We start from the raw sequence: 21533 nt of genomic DNA on the forward strand, positions 1-21533 counted from the left end.
CCCAGATCTTCCAGAAAAATCAGTACCTTTAAAGTACCTTAAGTTCAATTCCTCAGAATAGGAGCACTAAAGATTTTAAAACTTTAATCTACATCTCCAGTGTCTAAAGATGCAGCGATGGACAAATCTGCGTTTGACTAACACACAAATTTTAATGAGAGGACTTACTCCAAGTCAATATTGAGACTGGAAAAGCGCATCAAGATTTAAGGCTAAGCAAATAAGTAACATAGAGAAAGCCTGGAATATTAAATCACAGCCTGTCTCTACTGTAACATTTCATTTCCAGATTCCTTTCTAACTGCTGGGTCCTCATGGTTCTTCAAAAAAATGTAAATCAGCTACATGAATCACATTGTTTTTCAAACATTGTCACAGAAAAATCATATATGTATGTGCATGTATGAATATTATATGCATATATATTGAGTTGTCATCACTATCAAATAACATGAGCCTAAGCCTTAACACTATAGAAGCACTAAAACAAATATTTCACCTGTAGCTTTTTTCCTCAGCAAGAAATCTAAGTTTATATGAAAAAGTTCACTTTAAACTTAGCAGTTTCCAGGTGTGCAAATGTCTCTTCTGATGATGACAGCATCAAACTATTTCACATCAGGTTTCACAGACACCCATATTATTTATATCATCTGTTACAGCCCTTCAGAAGTTTGCTTTTCCTATGCTGTGCCAGTCTCTAGTTCATGCCATATAAATATTTGAAAAGCTGAAGCTCAGTTTTTATGAGAAAGTTACTAACAAATTGGCTTGGTGTATGCCATGTTTAAAAACATTTACCTAATTATGCAACTTCTTCAAGTATTAGTTACATGATGAAATCAGAGATGATTTCCAAACAGTGTTCATCAAATAAACTTTTCTTTTCACAGAAGTAAATGTTAAAATCAGATTCTATATGCTAAGAAGAAAATACCCACATTTTATACAATAGTCTTAGCAGAACCAAAAAAAAGCTACAAAAATTACAGAGCATGCAGAAGCAGAATTGAATTTGTCGTATCTTTCAGACTAACCAACAACAAACCAACAGCATGCTCTTCCACAAAATAAGATACTTCCTAATAACATTTATTAAAGCAATTGCTATGGTATGACTCAACTTTTCTAAAGACAGGAAGTGCAGTCATGACCTTATTGGGAGTTTTGCCATTAATGAAGGAAAAGATGAAATTTTGGGTTTACTTTTCACAAACAATGCAGGCATTGTTTTGTTAACATATTCTTGACACTTATAGGTCACCATGTGAAAGTTCCCCTGGAAACATCAGTTGTTTCCATTGATCTTACAGGCTACCCAAAGCACAGATTTCCATCAAAGTGATTATTCAAATATAGGTGCAAAATTAGAATACTGTTGATGTTACCACTTTTGACAGGCTATGAAAATGATGCTGGTTCACATTTCCTACTAGTCCAACATGAGCAAGATTCTGATGACATAGAATCCATTCATGTTGAGTATTTAAAAGGTGTTTGCTTTATTTATCTTAGTCTACCTCATCATAAACAATCTACCTACTACTCGTTACCAGCATATAGCACAATTTGTCCTTTCAGACAAAGTACTGGACCTTCAGAACTTCCCAGCTGCCTTTTGAATACACTGGCACAAACACGCTTGCCACACCAAATCAAAATTTACTTGTTTCAGCATGGAAGCTTAAGATGTATGTTTGAATTCTGCTTAAAGTCTTAAAAGCTTAAAATCTTGTAACTAAGCTTAATAAACCACATTCAAGAGTTTTGAGAGGTTTTTTTTTAGAGTGGCAAAACTGCATCAGTTGTTATTTTGGTAATGAAGACCTTTTATGACTCAGATTTTTCTATCTCAATTAAAATATATGCAATTCTGATGAAAAAAACCCCACCAACCTGTCTTTAAATCTAGTTAAATTCTCACAACACAAGCAGTTGCGTCCTGTTCTCACTTTAGGACCCAGTAGAGAAGAACATGCACAATCTCACCAAGCTGCCATCAATTAGCATTGACAACTTCTTTTAGCCAGATCTTACCTGAAGACAGAAGCTTGTGAGTGCGTAGAAAACTGATTGCCAGGCGCATTATGGATGCCTTGTCCAGGTGGGAACTGATGTTGTGGGGCAGGGGCAGCTCATGTGCCAGCTCATAGAAAACCTCGGTCTCTTTGCTTCTTCTGCATCTTGCTGCATCTCTGGATTTCTCCTTCCTCCGTTCAGAACTGCTCCTGGTAGGTAAAGGAGAGAAAGGAAAAAACATTTCTTCAAATGCTTTTTACAACCTGAGGCATTTACAAGAGCAAATCTTCTCAGCAATGAATCCATTCTGTCAACCCGTTTAAATCAACTGACCAGACTTTATTATCTATTTGCTCTTTTTAAAATGGGAATTAGGAGGGGAATACCACATCTGGAAGGGACTCTGATTCTAAACAAGCCAATCTTTGGACACCCTGAATCCCTGTTGAGTGTAACAGGATCAAGATCTGCCTTAGGCGAGAGATTTGAAATGAAATAGCAAACTATTATTCCTGAGATTCAGGAAATGTTAAAAATAAAAATTTTGTTTGTTCAACCTAAATTTACTTGAAAAATACTCTGGGATGAGGTGAGAATCCATTTTAAAACTGGAACAATTACAGTGCACGTGGCTGAGTTGTAGATATTTCAATGTAATAGGGTTTCAATGGCTGTACTCCACTTTAAAATAAAAGTAATAATAGGGTATCAAACTGTGTGTGTATATACAATTGTCTCAGCTCTTAATGCAACACTACTCTGGAAAACCACCTTTCCTTGACCATGAAGGATACAAAATGGGAAAGAAAATACTGTTGCTTACAATAAACCCTTATTTAGAAGCTGTTCTAATTAAATCATGATCTCTCCATAGTCTATGAAAATAGATTCCTTCTTGAGTAAAATAACATGATTGATAGAGCCAGCCTCCTTCAAACTCTGCAAAGAACAGAAGAGCAGGAAAGGAGAAGGCACATTATGAAGCAAATATGCAAAATTAAGCCACTGAGGGACATACATACATGTGAGAAACACAAGGGCTATATGTATAATGGAGCTGGGATAGGACATTTTAAGAGGGAGCTTCGCTATCTCTAAGGTTCGTTTATAAAGTACAATTCTTATTTCAGAACATGAAGAGCGTGAATCCATTCAAAACCATCAGCTGTTTCAACCCCATGTAGCTCTGCTGATACTACAAGTTTCCTTCACTTGCATGAGTTGAGGTTTTGCACCTTAGTCACGCCAACACAGAATGTATTTCTTTTCAGGCAGGTTCCTGTAATACTCTACCAGTGCAAACAGCACAGCTTGGATGAGCACAGAACAGGGTGTGGAGAAGATCAGCCCTACCATTTTTGCTGTTGTGGTTGCACATTCATTTCTAGAATCACCACTGGCAACTCTCCATTTGCAAGGCTGCCTAAAAATGAAGCATCTTATAACCTGCTTTTCCCAATGTCAGTATAAAATAATGAGCCTATCAACTAAAAATGGATCAACCAAAAAAAAAATAAATATCGTATCAAAACAGGATATTTCAATAAGTATATATATTCTCTTGTGTGATGATGATGATGAAAACATATCTTAATCCCATTACTTAATCCTAGAAACTGTTCCAATCATGCCTGGTCTCAGATAAAACTAGATAAAATAGGAAAAGCGTATTAATACATAGTAATTTATTCTAAAGAAGATAACCATTTCTAGAAGAGCTAGACTGCCTGCAAAAGCTTCTAGCATGGAAACCACAGGTGGCTTCGTAAATTAGAGAGAAGGAAAAATAGTCAGGGTGTGTGATAAATGTTAAGAGTAAAGTTACAGTAAAGTGTTTACTGGGGCCCAGGCCAGGCTGGGCATTCAACATCATCATCCAAAGCAGAGATACGCTCACAACACATCAGTAGGGCCCTCATGCTGCAAAACATGTGAAGCAAGGCACATGCTTAGGGATCAAATAGGTGCTCACCAGTGGGTGTGCTAACAGGGCAAGGGGCCTCATAAATGCTTACGGTATCTTCTCAAGATCCATGACCAGCCCTCAGCAAACCTCTTTCACAATTATTTTGCCTGGGGTGAATATTTTCTAACAAGGCATCTGTAACAGGAAGTATGCACGGGATGAGACCTACACACATTTCAGTACATAATGGCAGGATCCAACTTTGATAATGACTTCAGGAGCATCGTCGGAGTGAACACCAACCCACCCAAGTTTGAATCTAAAGAATCAGATATTCACAAGGTGACAACTCCATTCTGTTATCCTTGCCAAGTAAAAGTCATACTACATCTATGTAAAAGGAAGTCCCTTAGTACAGCTGTCTGAGAAGGTACAACAGAAAATGCCCTGTGTCCTCGTGAGGTAGGTGCTGGGAATAGGAGAGCCACGTGGACTACTTACACTGATGCTTCTTTCTGAGGTACATCTTGCTCTCTAAAGAAAAATGTGTCTACACTGTGCCCATAAAGATGCCAGACTGGGAACAAACCTCAGTTTCTAATTCTACCAACAAAATAAAAGAGTAGAAACAAAACAAACGCAAACAGAACAAAACCCACGTGGCAATATTTGCGAGAATTTCCAATTGTAGCTTGGAAAATTTAACTTGAACCATAAATGTTCGAGCTCTGCTCTAAATCTAGAGCCCACAATTTTCACATTAGAACCAACTTGGGCAAAACAAGATCCAATCCCTCCTTGTTTAAATATGAAACCTTGGGAACCAAGGCCAAAGCCATGTTGCAATTCGTGCAGTAAAAATTAGTTGTATGAGACAGGGTCTCTCATGACGCCACTCTGGCCACAAAGAAAAATATTTAGTTTCGCTAACCTCTGTAAATATAATTTTGAAGTGCAGCTAATGAGACAAGCTGGTTTCATTAACCATGGGTTGCTCAAGGTTTCTAATAACTAATGCTACGAGCAGAGAATGATTTTTTTTCTCTGTGCCGCAGATGCTTTCTCTCAACACTACTTATGACTGTTGTGCTCACTTTCTCTGCAGAGAGATATTGTTGTTCATTACACACTGCACGAAAGCCTTCTCGAATCAGAAAACAAGGGGAGGAATCAGCCTGCCTTGTTGCCTTCAAAGGACTTTCTTGCTCACCCATTATCATTTAAAACAAACAATTTGCTTGTTAAGCATTTCCCCCTGTAGATTCCTACACCTCCATTTTCCTTGCCTTCTTCCCTCGCTCAGCACACCCTCATGTTGCATTGTTATTGTAGCCAGCCCAGCACAAGCACACCAAGGCCCAAAACACCCCCACGCAGCTTCCCCCCCCCCGCCGCCACAGACAGACATCTGTGCTCGCTTGCTGTCCCTCCCAGGGACACCCATGTCGAAGATGGTCATTCTATGCTTACTTGTCCTGGGTCCAAAAGCCTCCGAAAATTGCAGTCGAGTGACAGAATTCTGCAAAAAGCAGTATTCTCAGTTTTCGATTGCAGACAGCAGACCATTAAATCTCTCTGCAGTTACCCCCATTTTATGCCCAGGATTAGCATTTTAGGCAGGCCGAGGCTGGACTACCCACAGCTAGGGAGTGAAAATGTAACCATGTGGCAACCTGCCTGTTTGAAGGCTAGGAAGAAAGGCTGACATGACTCCTCTTCACACATCATCAGTGCAATAGAGAAAAGGCCCAGGCACTAGCTAATTTATGAATCATTCCCTCCCAGCACATAAACCACCCACTTATGTGGCAAAAAAAGGGCGCACATGTGCGTCACTGCTTGGAGAAGGTGACGCAAGCAGAAGCAGAAACCTCACTCGCCCAAACCTGTGTCAGATTTTTAAAAATGCAGAGGGGAGAGAGAGGAGAAAGACACCACAAATCAAGCCGCCCGTATGCTGGTCCAAGGCCCAGAGGTACCGCAGGGGAAGCCTACTGGGAGCTCCCTGACACTCTTTCCTTCAGGTGTCCAGGGATCCCCCAGGATAAGACCCCACTCGGCCACAGGCCCACCCTCACATTGCAATCGCAGCGTGACCGCTCCCAATAAAACGACAAGAAAGGAAAGGAAAGGAAAAGCTCGATTCTCTGTTGGAAATAGGAAGACAGAGCTGCGGAACAGGCCTGGGGACTCCATCCAGGACTCGGCTATGCAGAGGGTGGTTGCAAGGCTTGAGGAGAAGGAAAAGGAAGGTGCTGCTCCCCAGCAAGGACTCTCCCAGGGCTGCCAGACAATGCTCCGGGGCTGCAGCGCCTATGCGTGCACAAGCCATCAGGCATGGAAGAGTTAAGGTAGTGCAGGCACTTTCCTGCCACAGAACACAAGTATGGCACTGTACCCCCAGGACGGCTGTTTACATGATTTCCCACTCCCTCCTGGCGTGTTTAGTTTGCGCTCTGAAAATAGAATTTACAGGCCGACCCATGTGAGCAGAGATGACAAACTGGCAAGCGTCTGCCCTCTCAGGTGAAGCTCCTGAATTTTCAGGAGCCAAAGCTCTCCATGCTTCTCCCAAGAACCCAAACAACAAACCAGTCCCAAGGGTACACCCATGTACGGAACAGAGCACGCGATCCCACCCGCCGGAAGCATCCGAAGGGGTGTAGGAATGCCCTGCACAGATCCCAGGAGCCCGATTCCTATCCTCTTACTCATCTCTGACAGCCCCTTGCAACACAGCTTCACTGAAATTGGTGGGAATGCCTGCGGATGAAGGTCTTGCACACCCGAGGTGAAGATCATAATCTGGCTTTCCAAAGCCTCTCTTACTGCAGGACTGGTTTAAATGACCTTGGAAAACTATCACGTCAGCTTAGGGACTGCCTTCCCGGTGCTCACTGCTGCGATGGCCCCGGACTCCAGCAGCCAGGAGAAATGCTGGGGCAGACAGCAGGGGCCGGGGGCTGCACTGCTGCCACTGCCTTGCCCAGGTACCTGCAGAAGGTACCTGTGACCCAGACACAGCGGGGATCAGCCCCACAAATACTGGGGCACACAGACCACCGCACACATGGGAGCTTACATGCAGGTATATGGTGTCACTTACTGGTCTGAAGTGGGGTTAGGCACCCACACAACCTTCCTCAGCTCAGCAGACAGGGACCAACCTGAGGCTTTGGTTGCGTTTCCGCTGACTGTGACCGTACGGGCTCTCTGCAGTCTCAGCCCTACTAGTACTTCATCTCCACCAGTAATCCCTGCCCACCACCTCCACCCATACATCTCCCTGGTCCTTTTCCCGCACGCAGTTACCCCCTCAAAGCCCTGGGTACCCACTCAGCTGACGACAGTGCCAGGTGGTCAGCTTCAGCGATCCTCCCTTCTGCCAAGGGCATCAGTGGCCTCCTTTAAGCTGATGGAGGGGACTTGCCAAGATAGCAATCTTCTGGTCAGGGTTTCACTGCTCTCAATGAGTCCATGTGGGTCGATACTTTGGTTGTGTACACACACGCTTGGTTGTTTAAGACTAGGCAGCACAGTAATTGCACTGAATTACGCTCCCACCTTGTAGGCTCCAGATCACAGAAGCTTTCAGAGAAATCGTAATCTGCACCTTGCATAAAAATTCCTTATACATAACCTGGTAGCCTTTGCTCATACATACATACTGTGTGACACATTTGTACAACACTTTGAAATACATAGTTCAGATTGACTTGCTTGAGTTTACTTCATGCTTTTGGTGACCCTTGGACTTTGCTTCAAACTGCCATGTAGGCAAGCTAGTAAAACAACAAGCATATTACTTTGTATCCAATGGCTGGTTCTTAAATGTTTCTAGCTCCAGCACTTTAAAGGTCAAGAATCCACAGTTAATTAAGCTGTCGCATGAAATTTCTGTAGTAAATGCTCATTTCAAATGGTTTAGAGCTAAAGCTTCAAATGCTAACTTGCAGAACAAGAAAAATACAATCTAGGGATGCAAAAATAAAATATTTTACAGTCCAGATAAATGAAAAAAAAAAAATCAGATGCTTGGCATAAAAAAAGATTTTCCAATTAAAACCTGTAAAAACTCAATAAAAATATTTTAACAGACAGTACCATCTTAGATAACAATAAAGATTTATTTCCAACTAGCAAATCCATTTTTTGCTGAGTGTTTATATTTTGCTTTACCTTCTGCTCAGCAAATCCCTAGATGATTTTAACCAGGATAATATCTAGAGGAGTTTCAGTGACTGTGAGGCACTCCATAGCTATCTCAAAACCACACCGCTTGACAGCCCCAGAGATGTGCTTGCACGGACACCAAGCAGCCAGCGGTCATGCTTACTTAGCCTTAAAATTCCTTTTAAAAGTATTTGTAACCATTCTACCTGACAAGCAGTTTATTCTGGATGGCGTGCTGTGCTTTTGAAAGCCCCCTCCGTTAAAGTAAAAAAAGTGACCATTAGTAAATAAAAAAAGCTACAAACAGCATTTTACCTGCTCACCAGGAACTCGGGCTGATCTATGAAAGCTGTGAATGAAACCCATACACAATGCCATACACATCTCTCCTTATACCTCTTTCCAATGAAAATAATTATTTCTAAAGTCTGAGAAGACACCAGACGCCCAGGTTCAGCACACAAGCAAGAGTGATAGGAAGGGGAAGGATGCAGAGTTATTCTTGGATGGAGGAAAAAAAAAAAAAAAAAAGGCTTGAAAATATGTGGAGTGCTGATGATGGGCAAGTGCTAAAGCTGCACAGCTGCACATTGGGATGTGGTGCCCAGTACACTGACAAAACAAACACAAATGACGTCAAAATGGGGAATTCGTTAATAGAGGAAATGAGAGTTCGAAGGTAACAAGAAAAGTTACTAACAGAAAGGGCTATTAGAAAAATAAGGAAATGAAATACCTTCCACCCTTCCTTTAAAGCTGCCCGAACTTACAGTAAGTCACCAATAACTCCTTGGTTTGATTGGGGGATTTCTTGTGTTGATGTACGTACCCACTAAATAACAAATCACTGCTAGTTCAGTAAAGCTTGGCACTTACTGCCATATCAATATGTGATGCAATTCTTTCTGCTAAGTTTAAAACCAAATGTTAGATGAGAGTCAGGAAAATGAGAAATTGGAACGTCTCAGGGACAGACAACGGAAGAGTTCAGTGTTAAGGGTGAGGAACTAATTTCCATTCTCATTAGGCCTTTTCAAAGAATGCTTAGCACAACAATAAGGGACTCAGTAGGATTAAAGTATCAAGGGATGAGGGCTAAGCGGAATACCAAACTTTTGGTGTCTTTGAGCATATTTATGATTCACTAAGTCCATGTCACCCGAGGACCACCACAGTTGGCAGTAACACAGCCAGGAATATGTTTTCTTGAATGGGGAACACATCAGCTCTTTAAGACAGGATAAATTCCATATGAACTTTAAAACCACATGGAAGACTAACTTCTCCAATGTCTGATGATCTGATGGTACCTTTAGTCTTAATAATTAAGCCGTACTGGATTCGTATTTTATTTATTTTCCTGAATGTTCCTGGCATTTATTTTGGAAAAAAAAGGTGGTGCTGAGACAAAAAGTATTACACCTATACACTTTTAAAATGCTTATACCATTAACATGTTTTTTATACCCATAGCTGCATTAAATGCAGCTACTACAAGAAAAACACTTTGCCCGTGCAATTTAAAGTATCATTGTGAACACTGAAGTTGTCACAGCAACTAAATAGCATTTGGGGATTCAATGTTGAAAACCTCTACTGAGGCTGCAGGAGCACTTACGGTTTTTTAAGGTATTTAGGTTCACAACATGTCACCAGAGTCTGATAAATTTAATCACAGTAAGCAAAAACAATGTCTACAGGATTTATGTTCTACCATTTTTTCTCTAGTTTCATGAGTATCTTGAACCAGAAAGATAAGTATTAGGATTTCAGCAGCCATTAAATCTGGTCCAGGATTATTTTACGATGCTGTGAGTGCAGCCTGTCCTGCAGTCGCCACGCCAGCACGAGCCTGGTACCTCAGAAGACATGCTGAACACATTGCTCCTGGGGCAAGGCACAGCCCCGTGGAACCGTGTGAGGCCCACAGTGTGCAGAGAAGATGCCGGGCTGCTGTTTGCGCAGCAGTTAGAGCAGATAGGGGCACTGCCTTTTTGCCTTTTCAACACATTCCCTGCATTAGGGCTAGATGGCAGATAGACTTTTCTCATGGCTTAGTTTTCAGGCAGAGCGGTTTCCTGCTCCAAGTCACTGTGTGCTCAGCAAGCCCCCGTGCTGGTCACAGAAAGGGTCAGGACAACTCTGGATCACCCTTTGTAAAGCTACTGCAGCCCACACTTAAAACACGTCAGCGAAAAACCTCCTCTGTCTCCTCAAATAATAAGGAGATTTGGAGAGAAGCAAGCAGCCCAGCATACACGGTCAAATCTCAAACAGAGGAGCACAAAGTCATCTAAACTCAGTCTTCCCTCCCGAGACTGGTTTTGCACTGCTCTGCTCCATCAAGATATGGGATCATGGATTCCTTCCCTACAGCAATCAACTCTTTGATACCAGCCAAGATACAGCAAGCTTCACAGATAACCTGCAGACTAAAAAAGCCCACCGCCAAACCCACTAAACAGTGCTACAGAAAGGACTGTTTCAACATTGGCCAAAACTGAACTTGCTTTCAAATCAGCAAATTTTGGGGGAGTGATAACTATACCACTCTGCTTTTCTCCATAGTTTCCACTACACATTCAAGAGTCCCTGCAGCACAGCTAGAGCTGGAATTGCACCGCAGCAGCGGGGATAAGGTTATGACAATGCACAACTCGAGATCTCTATCAATGATTTGTGTTTGAGAGATTACAGATCTTTATCTTGTGGCATTACTTGTAGTAATCAGTCAATTTTGACAGCTAATCTAGAGGTTCATAGATATTGTTGCTCAGAAGCTCAGCAGGTATTGCTAAGATCTGTTTTCAGATAACCCAACTATTTACCTACTCTAAAAAACACATACCAAAGGATGTGCTTTATCTCTTCACCAGAGGGTTAAAGCTAAAGGTGAACCAAGTGCAATTTGCAGGCGGGGGGCAGGGGGATGAGGGGGATGCAGAAGTTAAATGCAAAACCAGCCTCATTTTTCAGATGGGGCACTGACCACATCCCAGCCCATACCAAACCACAAGCAGCGTTATTTATCAAGATGGCGCAACTGCAGGTAAACGAGGACAGTTTTTCAATTAGGCTTTATTTCAAGTCTAAGGGACAAACATTGCCATCACATGACTTTACTATCAGTGGTATGCAAACCTACACTTCAGCCTCAAACCCACTCAACCGTAAATAGTTGGGAGCATCACGCTGAACATTGTTGACAAATTCAGAGTTTTACGATCTAGTGCTGTCTTACACCTTGGGCAATACCCACCGACATTTGCGGGCAAAACCCCTGGTGCTTCAGCAGGCTCGGACCAATATCCCATGATATTTTATCTCGTCATGTTGGCACATTTGCTGACAGGTTCACACAAGGGGCCTTTGTGGGTATGAACAATAAGAGAGGCGCGCTCGGCACAGGAAAATGGGTGGTGACCATGAAGGGCTGGAAAAAAGCCTCTTTCAAAGGAAGGTCTTTCAAAACATTCATTACACCCCACCCAGCTATTTTCACTACAATATTTCAGTACATAAAAACAACACAGGGAAAATAATCAGACCACCCTTCAATATGTTGTAGGATCTCCAGCCCCTGAAAAGAGATCAGCAAGCCATAAAGACACAGAAATCTTCAAACAGAGCCTTGTAAGAGGTCTGTAAGCACCCACTGAAACCTCCCTCACCACTTTTCTTCCCTCATGTATCTTTAGGCTCTTCACATATTATGACCCCATTAGACATCTTTATTTCCAGAGTAAAGGAATCAAAATTTAAAATTGTACTGGCTGGTAAATAAATGATAGTGAGCACTTATAATGATGATGAAGTAAATATATTACCACAATATTAAAAATTTCTACATAAGTGAATGGCCCTCTGCAATGCTTTTCAGCTGTGATTTTTTTTTTTTCCTAATTCTGCCAGTTAAAACAGTAGCTAGAACTAATAAAATATTTAAGACAAAACAGCTGCAAGAGAGAAAAGGAGCAATAAAGCCAATCCATAATGAAACAGATCTCTGAAATCAGCAGATAGACAAAGACTGGGGGCCAGCCTTTGAAGGTATGGAGGCCATGCTCTCACACAGACTTGTCTCCGCCACAGTCAGCAAGGTTACCAACAGAGCGAAGATCGAGCAGGTAAACCCCCCAGCCTTGGTAACATAAAAAGAGCTCCTCCTTTTCTTGAGGCTTTGGGCTGCTCTGCAATGATACCTTCTACAGTACCCTTCCTCCCAAGTTCAGTATATAAAGACAGCAGAGTATCTACAAAAGGAATTCGGCCACTTTGTTTCAAGCACAGGGTCTCTATGTTGGATACTCTAAAGATTGCAGTGGTGGCACACGCTAGCTCAAAATGAAAATGTTTTCTCTCCTTTAGAGAATGCTTGAAATGACCATTAAAATTATTTTGCAGCATTGACTGTTAATAAGCCATGCCTTTTCCTTCCAAAGTGTCAAATCTTCTAATAATAAAGTTAAGAAAACAGCTCTTGCAATAAAGCTTTCATGAATAATGCTGACCTTTCTTTACTTTTTGGACCTTAATCATTTTAACGTGTGATCAGTTATGATGGAAGTTAATGGTTTCTCACTCTCTATCTCTTGGTGACTTGTAGCCATTTATAGTAAGAAGATGGATGTCCAGAAAGACAGATTAAACAGACATTTCTTTGGCGAGCAGGGAGTAATAATTCTTGAGAGTAACAATACAGATGCTCTAAATTTTGATCATTCCATGTAACATAGTTTCCTCCACTTCCTGCAACAATGATCAAGGGCAGGTCCTGAGAGCCAGGCTACATTTTTTGCCTTCTGGGGTGTGAGTTTTGTCTGTACAAACATCCTGGGACACAGCTCATTCTTAGTTCCTGCTTGCTTTTTCAGGAGGCAGTTATTTTATACAGTAGCTCTTTAATTGTATGTCTCCTCTTAAATAAATCATTGGGTAAACTGGAACAGTAACAACTTTGCATGCTGTGATTTTGATCTCTCATTAGTATTCAAGTGTGTCACTAGTTTAAGTTGATAAAAATCAAAGATTAGTAGCTTGATCTGGGGTAAATTGTATTCTCCCTCTTACTACAAGGTAAAAGGATTGAACCAAAGGGTCAGGCTACTTCAGCTACCTAGCCAGAAAACCAATAGTCACTTCAGCAAAGTTAGGCAAGTCCTCTAAATTTACAGCTAGAATCAGAGTCTGGAGTGATGTAACTTGGGGGCAATCAGTGCCTTCTCTGTCCACCCCCACACACATACCTTCAGCTCCTGGCAATGCCCTGAGGAGCCTGCTCGCTGCTGACCTGCCTCTCAGCACCCACTGCTGCTGCAGAAGCCAGAGGGACATCGAAACTCCAATACTTGAGGAGGAAGCAATTGTGGTCTCTCCACACTCAACTGCAGTATTTCAAATATTTTAAAAATTAAGGTTTGGTTCTGTCGGACAATGGCTGCTAGCTCTTCTAACGCATTGCTCTGAATAATTACTCGCTAAACACAAATTTTCAAAGGAACTGATATAAGGGCAGTCTGTGTTGTAATACAAAGTAAATAACTGGATGCAGTCTTTCTCTTTTGTTGTTTCTTGCTTTATTGTTTCCTTTCCTACTACTGCCTACTAACTCCTTAAACTTCCATGTATCCACAATCAACGGATGGTTACTCTAGACAAAAATAGAAGTTGATAATAAATGGGAAGCAGCAAAGCTAGGAAGCATTCAGTGCGTATACAAAGGTAAATTGACATGGCCATGTTTCTTTGTATTTTCTGTTTTTTACCTCAGAACTATGAATTAACATATCAGTATTTTGCCATTACTCCTGCTGGAGCTTTTATTCTCCTTAAAGTTAAGCAAACAAGGCACATGTGCATATATTGGGCCTGATTCTCCCCTCCATCATGGTGCCGTCATCCCAAGAAGGCAAGAGGTGGGAGTCTAATAACTGTCATTAATTCTGTTTATGACAAAGGTAGGTAGGTAAAACTCAGCTCTTCCAGAAAAGAAGCTAGACCTTTTTTTGTTTAATTTGATGCAATTCACAATTGTCAGCTTACTTAACAAGAAACACATTACAACCAGGCAGGTCTTGGACATCTATCAGAACTTTGCATGTGTCAGGGTGTGGTACCTCAATATTTCACTATTTTGATTCCAACTGTATAGCAGCCAAATTTCTGACAATGAAGCCCAAGATACGCATGCTGAAATGCATGCAACTGTATCAGTACACGCATAAGGTGTCACAAGAGTTACACAAAACAGATGGTACTTCCCAAGGCAGGGACAAGGGTTCTCTCATCCATTTGGAGCTGAGAGTCTCAGTAACTACCAACACTGTTTTGTAAACATACCTTGTGCCTCTTTACAGAGGTTCTTGAAAAACACAATTTTTATTCTTCTTGTCCTTTCCTAAATTAAATAACTTAATCAACTGAACTGCATGATTGTTCCAAAAATGACTGCTTTCTCAGGAGAAGCAGAAAGAAAAGGAAATGGAGAAAAGACGCTTCACTTGCCACCAAAACTGATGATTTTGTTATTAGAAAACACAACTGGGATGGTACAGAGTCCAAAGATGAGGTACACTCAGAAACAATCTGACCACAAACCTACCCCAAAACAGTAGCACAGAAGAGGGATGAGGCAGGCGCAGAGAGCGCACCATGTACCCGTGTTGATACAAGCTGAATCCAAAAGTTAACACTGCTTCTTATGTTAAGGTATTTTTTGAACTGTATTTGTATGCCAGTATAGTTAGCTACATTTGTACAAAACATGCTGGTATGTCCAAGAATAGTTATAAAAAGATTTTTATTCCTTCACAGACAGGAAGGAAGAAAAAAAAAAAAAAAAAGATAGTCCTTTCATACAGAACATGAATAACTATTTAAGTCTTTTAGCGGTACAGCCATATGCTACTGTAAAATACACTTAAGACTAAGAAACCTTTATAATGCAATGTGTATGGAAAACAACAGTAATAATTAAAGAGTAAGGCAGAGCACACCTAATGGAGTCAGTCTAAATGGTACAAATATGATTTAACTTGACTTAACATAGTTTTTAGTCAACGGTACATTCAAGCCTTAGAGGAATACATTTGATGTACACCCTATTCATTTTATTCCCAATTAAAAAAAAAAATCTTATCCATGATTGTACATAATCACCAATATCAACTTCCCCCCCCCCCCCCCCCATTCTTCTTATCATTTTCTCATACAGGAAATGTACTTCTGCCAATTTCTGTTGAGCCTCCCACTAGTCTTTGGAAGAAAACTTGAAAACATTGGAAAAAAAATCCAAGGACTCTAAAAGAACAGCAGTCATTAACAGAACAAACCCACATGGGTGAACATTTCAACCACAGTTTCTCTACTTAGAGGGGGGTCCAACATCTCAGATCATTGACTAAGAATCAAATAGGCGATTTTCATGAATGATACTAAATAAAGCTTATTATCTACCAATAAATGTTTACCACAACTGAGAAGAGTTTGTTTAGCTTTAACCAACAAAAGCTGGTAAAAACCTTCTGAAAAAACAGTGAGTAAAATTGACCCACAGTGTGACAAGAAATAGTAAAGTCCACTGATCTGCTATATTTTCAATTAAGCTTCAAATCGGAGTGGAGGTAGTGCATAGGTCTGTGCCTCTGCAGACGCAGGGATTTTATTCACTATGATTATAGCATGTTTTATTAAAATCCTGAACGAAGATATGTTTCCTCAAAGCCCTGGCTTACTAACAGCTCTGAGAGAAGGACAAACGACAGCATCAAACCTCATCAGCCCAGAAAGAAAGAATGCAAACAACTTGCCTAACCTGTAGATCAGAGGTTGCAGGATTCCTTGAACTAATACAATTTGAATCTGATCATTTCTTTAAAAGAGCAATCCAGTCAATTTAAGCAACTTTCAGGGATGGAGAACCAACCCACTGTAACATTTAGTAGGCTGCTCAACTGGTCAGATACCTTCACTATCAAAATCTTTGCACAGATTTTATTTTCCTTCCATAAGAATTAATTTCTTACTGCCTATTTTTATAGGTCTGAAGTTGTTTGGGGCATATAGGCGTGCCAACCCAATACCACTTTCAGCCTCTGTTTTATGTTATGAAAAATCTCCTAACCAGCAGGATCATATCACTGATATGTTCTGTCCAGAAACAAGGTACAAATTCAAAACAAACGTTTAACATGAGAAAACTTCAGGCTGAGCAGGAAAGAATGCAGAATTACAAACTGGAGTCTGGCCAGAGGAGAGAGGAAAGAGAGAGAAACAAGCAAGACAAGCTGTGGGGTTTGGGGAGAACCCCGCCTTGACACAAACATCCCTACCAGCCAACCCCCCCAGTTCCCAGAAAATACAGTTTTGCATCTACACTGGTGAATGCTATTTTTCCTTCTGCCTTACATATGTACTAGCCACAGCAAGTCATTACTTAGGTGCTTTCAGAATTACACTGTTCACTAGTACTCACCATCACACAACTTTGCCAAGCATGAACATTTCTACAGATGAGTTGCTCTGGACAGTAAAAATCAAAGGGTGGCTACAGGCAGCAGCTGCAAAGCTCATTGCTGTGTGACCTCTCCCCAGTGTTTACATGGGAAGGACTGGATGCCATGGAGCTTACCCTCTGATTTAGGGTTGACTCAAAACAGCTTTGCAAAGCCAGTCTCAAAACATATCTTTCCCATGTTTTGGGGAGCTGCAGCTATTTAAATGATCATCTTGAAACGTTAAATTCCTCACTTCCTTGTTCTAGCATTAAAACCAAAACAGCAACAAAACGATTGGGAAAAACATTCTTGATGTGGGGAGTGGGATGTCCCATGCCGGCCCCACCAGACTTCAACTCAGAGCAGGGATCCAGTACTGACACTCATGCCCCCACACGAATGGGGAACCCAAGCACATGAAGGACAGCAAAAACCACCTGAAACTCCATTCAAACAATGGCACTTGTGGTACAAAGGAAGAGGACACAGTGGGGGACAAAACAGTTCAGAATGAAGGGCTCGCCTGCAACACTACAAAGGCAAAGTCTCCCCTCCCTAGGTCCTCCTCTGGGGTATCACATCACACCTGTCCCTGGGACCAATTCTCACCTCACCACATTAACTTAAATGGAGCTATCTTGACTTGCATGGGTGGGAGATCAGAACACAGCTCTTCAAAATAAGTTTTATTTTATGGTTTCTTGTCTTGTGTCAATGCCAATAAACAGGAAATACTTTGCTCTCAGATTCTCCTGGGACATGTCACTCCTTACACCAGACAAGCTACTAGCACAGGCAGTGACTCTTTGGCATGGGAAGGAACATCCAGATTGCCGCATCAGCTCTGTTACTTGGCTACCAAGAGAGAAGGATAAACATTTAAAAAAGAAAGTAGGTAGAAACAACAGTTTTGGGGGAAGTTTAAACAAAATGAGGGGTCTGCACAGAAAAAGTAACTCTTTCTACAGGTCTGTTACAATAAAAGAATGAAAGTTTCACATAACTCCATAGGCCAAGAAAGAATGAATGTCTAGCTAGTCTATGATATAGAAATTCCAATGTCTCAATACAATTCTATTTCATTATAGGAAAAAAAATAATAAAACTATTGAGGAGCATTTGAAATTGCTACCACTTTAAGGAAAGCAAGAAGGGCCACTAACAGAGTTTCATTAAATGATGTTCTCTACCACACAGAGGCCCGAAGCATGGAGAGAACTGGAAACCAGATTTTTATCAAACCATCTCTGGAGGAAGTAGATAACACAATTCAGAAAATGGGAGAAAGATTTGGGAGTGCTGTCAGCAGATTTAGGGAGAGGAAAGGGAAAGCAGACAACCAAAAAAAGTCCCATGGGTGTAGAAAGACCTCAAGAGCATGGAAAATATCTCGAAGTGCAGACCTAGAATTAGATAAAGAGAGAAGTGGAGAACTTTTCACCCTAAGTGTCTTGCTTCACACAGGGTAAAAGGTGCAAGTGTGGCTGAAATACAGGAACATCTGGACCCTGTGAAGTCCCAGTTATGCAAGTACCGATCACCCTAATTAACCAAGCTCTGAAAGCAGTCAGAAGGACAAAGATTAATTCTGTTTAGCTCCATGAATAACACTTAAGAACAAAAGGCCCCGCCCACCCAGTAGGTTCAGCAGCCTGATGTATCAAGACTTAGTAGATCAGAAATGGTCTTAAAGAAGGAGCCACTTCTCATCCTCACAAGGATACTGTAAAGAAGAAGAAAAGTTACTGCATAAAAACTGTATAGAAAGGATAAAAATACACCTTAAGCAGTACCTTCATATAAACATGCATGACTACAACTGTGCAGATACAACTTGGTCCTAAAAAAAAAAAAAAACCTAGAATAAACCTTACATCAGGATCTATTTTCTGTAGGCTCAAATATTTTTCCCCATGCTGCTGCCCACCAACTTGCATCGTCCTCACTCATGGGAAGCCCCCATGACAATTTGCTCAGTGAGCCCCATGCTAACACTTTCACATTCAAGACCACTCCCAGCCCTTCTCAGAAAGGTAAACACTCTCCCAATCAGGACAACTCTCCCTCGAAGCAGAGACAATTTCTGTCACTGAAAAGCCTTTTGCACTGCCTTTTCCAGTTTTGGCCTAAATAAACTTCTTTTCACAGCTGTCTGTCCAAACACCTCAGGTCTTAACATGCTTTATCTCTGGTCTGACTGCTCACCTAAACTACCTAAAATGGCTAATTTTCTAGTGTGCTTCTGACACTTGCATCACAGGCCAGGAGGTGTTGAGCGCTTGCAATCTCCTCCCTGAAGACAGATGGAAAGTTCAAACAAGAGTTTAGTCTAAGACCAGCCATTCTCAGGATTTAATTCCGCAGTAGTGTGCATCTGCATATGTATCTTACACTGAGTTTTCGGCAGAGACAGCATTTTCCTAAAGCTCTCAAAGCTTCATGCTGCAGTGCTGCAGTTTTCAGTGGTTTTGTCGTCTAACCCTCTATTTCACTCTGTCATCAAGGAATAGGGGACGATTTTCTGCAGCAAAATTATTTTATCCGACATCCATACGTACCTACGAGATCACAAATACATATGCAATACGACAAACAGCAGAGCTACCCCTATTTCTACTTGTACATTGGTATTCACACTCTGCCCTTTGTTTATAAATGAGCATCAGTTTTGTTACTCCATTTTGTTCTCTGCTGGTTTTGTTAACCAATATGTAAACATGGTGCCAACACATTACACTGCTTTGCTATCTAGTTATGGTGATACAGCTTTGATGTTACTCATCAAAGTTTTACTTCATTCAAGTTGTGTTTAGCATGCCATGAACAGAATCGGCTTGTGCAGCACACCCTGCCTGCCTGTTAAAAGCCGGACTACAGCTGCTACTCTCCATCAGCAAGCAGACCTCTGCCACCATGCTTTCAGGTTATTGCCATAAATTTGGGTTGACATCAGTAAATTAATATTTAGGTTTTCTTCTGATATGGCATTATTGTTATTATTCTGTTATATTGATGTCTAATTATTATGCTACTAAATGCATCTTTGAAGGCAACTTTCACTTATTTGAACAGTATTGCAAAAGAATAACTTAATTATCTGCTCTGCTATAAACACATTTTTTATAGCACACTTTTTTTTCCTAAACACTTTGAAGCTGCAGAGGGAATGAAGCATGACACACAGAATGAACATCATACAGAAGCAAAGCTCAAAGTATTATAATGTTTTAAATTTGTAACGACAGTGTTCAGCCACGATAGCGAAGCACTTCAGGACAATACAGACCCATAACAAGTACAGGATTAACACAAAGGTTTTTATCAGATAAAAGTACTTTAGAAAGTTCATACATGTGATATATTCTCCTACGTTACACATGAAAAAAAAATATTTATGCACAATAAAATAATAAACAATAGTAGCTTTGCACATTGTATAAACCTGCACCTATAAAGGAATTGTCTGACCAGCACCAGCAAGACCGTGTGCTCTAGCTAATACTCTGAACAGCCACACACACGAGAGGAGTTTCCCCAGCTTTCAAGGCACCCTTGTCTTATCTTTGGGGGCAACGAAAGGGAGTTCTTGTGTCTTCCCAGATTGCCTGGACCAACAAGGCCTGGGCTTCCCAAGGATTACAGCCATTGCAGCCACACAGCAAAACAGCAATTGGCAGCAATAGCTGGAGAAAGGACAGGTTTTCTGAAGGATGGTCAGAGGCAAACCATTTAGGAATGTGAGAGGGTAACTGTCCTTGACATTTGCGAACTGGCAAGCACTGTACAGCAGCGTCCAGGCTGCAAACATAGAATACTTTTAGGTACTGCAGCTAGAGTTTAGCAGTTGTTCGCTATTTAGTCATTCACAACTGAACATCTTTAAATAAATACTTTTACGAACTACAAATGTACCACTGAGCATGTCCAGCTCTTACAAGAAACCAATCATCCTTCAGGTACCCTATGGCTAAAGTTTTACCCTGGACACTGGCTTCCCATCATAAAAGTAATCTGAAGTCCAAGCATTTAAAAAATGATAACTCAATTTCAGAGAGATAAGGCTGGTTTGCAAGGAAATTCTAAGATTTAAATGTTTGTGCATGTCTGTGTATATTTATATATGCACACATTAGAATCATCATGCACACACACGAACACTGGGAGCTCAGAACTCTGTACATTTGCCTTCCCATTTCTGAGTTTTTGTGAGCAACTGGGACATGACTTCAAACTTCTCTATCTTACAGTTAAAAAAATTAAATTAAAAAAAAAGAAAAAAGCAAGACACAGACATACAGAAAGACAGACGGACAGAAAGGAAAGTATAAGTCTCACCTAAACACCAGATAAACCATTTTCTCAGTTTTCATCATTAGCAGATACATTCCTCAAGTTGGGATGGATAAAACTATACTGATTACCACACTTCAAACTGTGTACATGCTTTGACTTGGCAATACTACAGTACAGAAAAAGAAGGAAAAAAAAAATAATAGTAGTTATCCCTCAGAAAGCTACCCCTGCCGGGGTTTAGCATACCCATAATTTGATTGCTCTAAGCCACTGCTGAAAAGGCCCTAGCTAGCATGGGAAGGGGGAGAAGACAATAAAAACCAGAAGAAAGAAGTAGGTTACAAGCGCTAGCAAACATTATCCATTTAGACTGCTAATGGCAAGCTCTGCTGTTATATTTTTATCATTGCTTTTCTGCAAATTACTTTTATCAGTGATAATTTAGCTTTTATTTCATTATCTGGCACAGCAGACAAAAGGAAAACAGATGTTTGACAGCAGCTCCAGCACTTGCTCCGTCCATTAACATTGACAGACAAAGGTAAATTAAAGCTCTTAAACCACATTTTCAGCATACATGGTACTGAAACCTCTGTATCTAACCAATATGTGTTTCTAAAGAAGAATAGAGTGCACACTGATGCTTT

At 40.9% G+C, this 21533-nt stretch overlaps 1 protein-coding gene across 1 annotated transcript in view; it reads right to left on the minus strand.

Annotated features, from left to right (window-relative positions):
* Positions 1–21533, minus strand: part of EPAS1 (endothelial PAS domain protein 1) — a 79876-nt gene that overhangs the window by 34147 nt on the left and 24196 nt on the right. The window contains exon 2 of the mRNA XM_049833461.1: positions 2038–2228. Within this exon, the coding sequence (XP_049689418.1) occupies positions 2038–2228 (191 nt within the window). The remainder of the gene's footprint in view (positions 1–2037; positions 2229–21533) is intronic.

Source organism: Accipiter gentilis, chromosome 30 (assembly GCF_929443795.1).
Source record: "Accipiter gentilis chromosome 30, bAccGen1.1, whole genome shotgun sequence".
NCBI lineage: Eukaryota > Metazoa > Chordata > Aves > Accipitriformes > Accipitridae > Astur > Astur gentilis.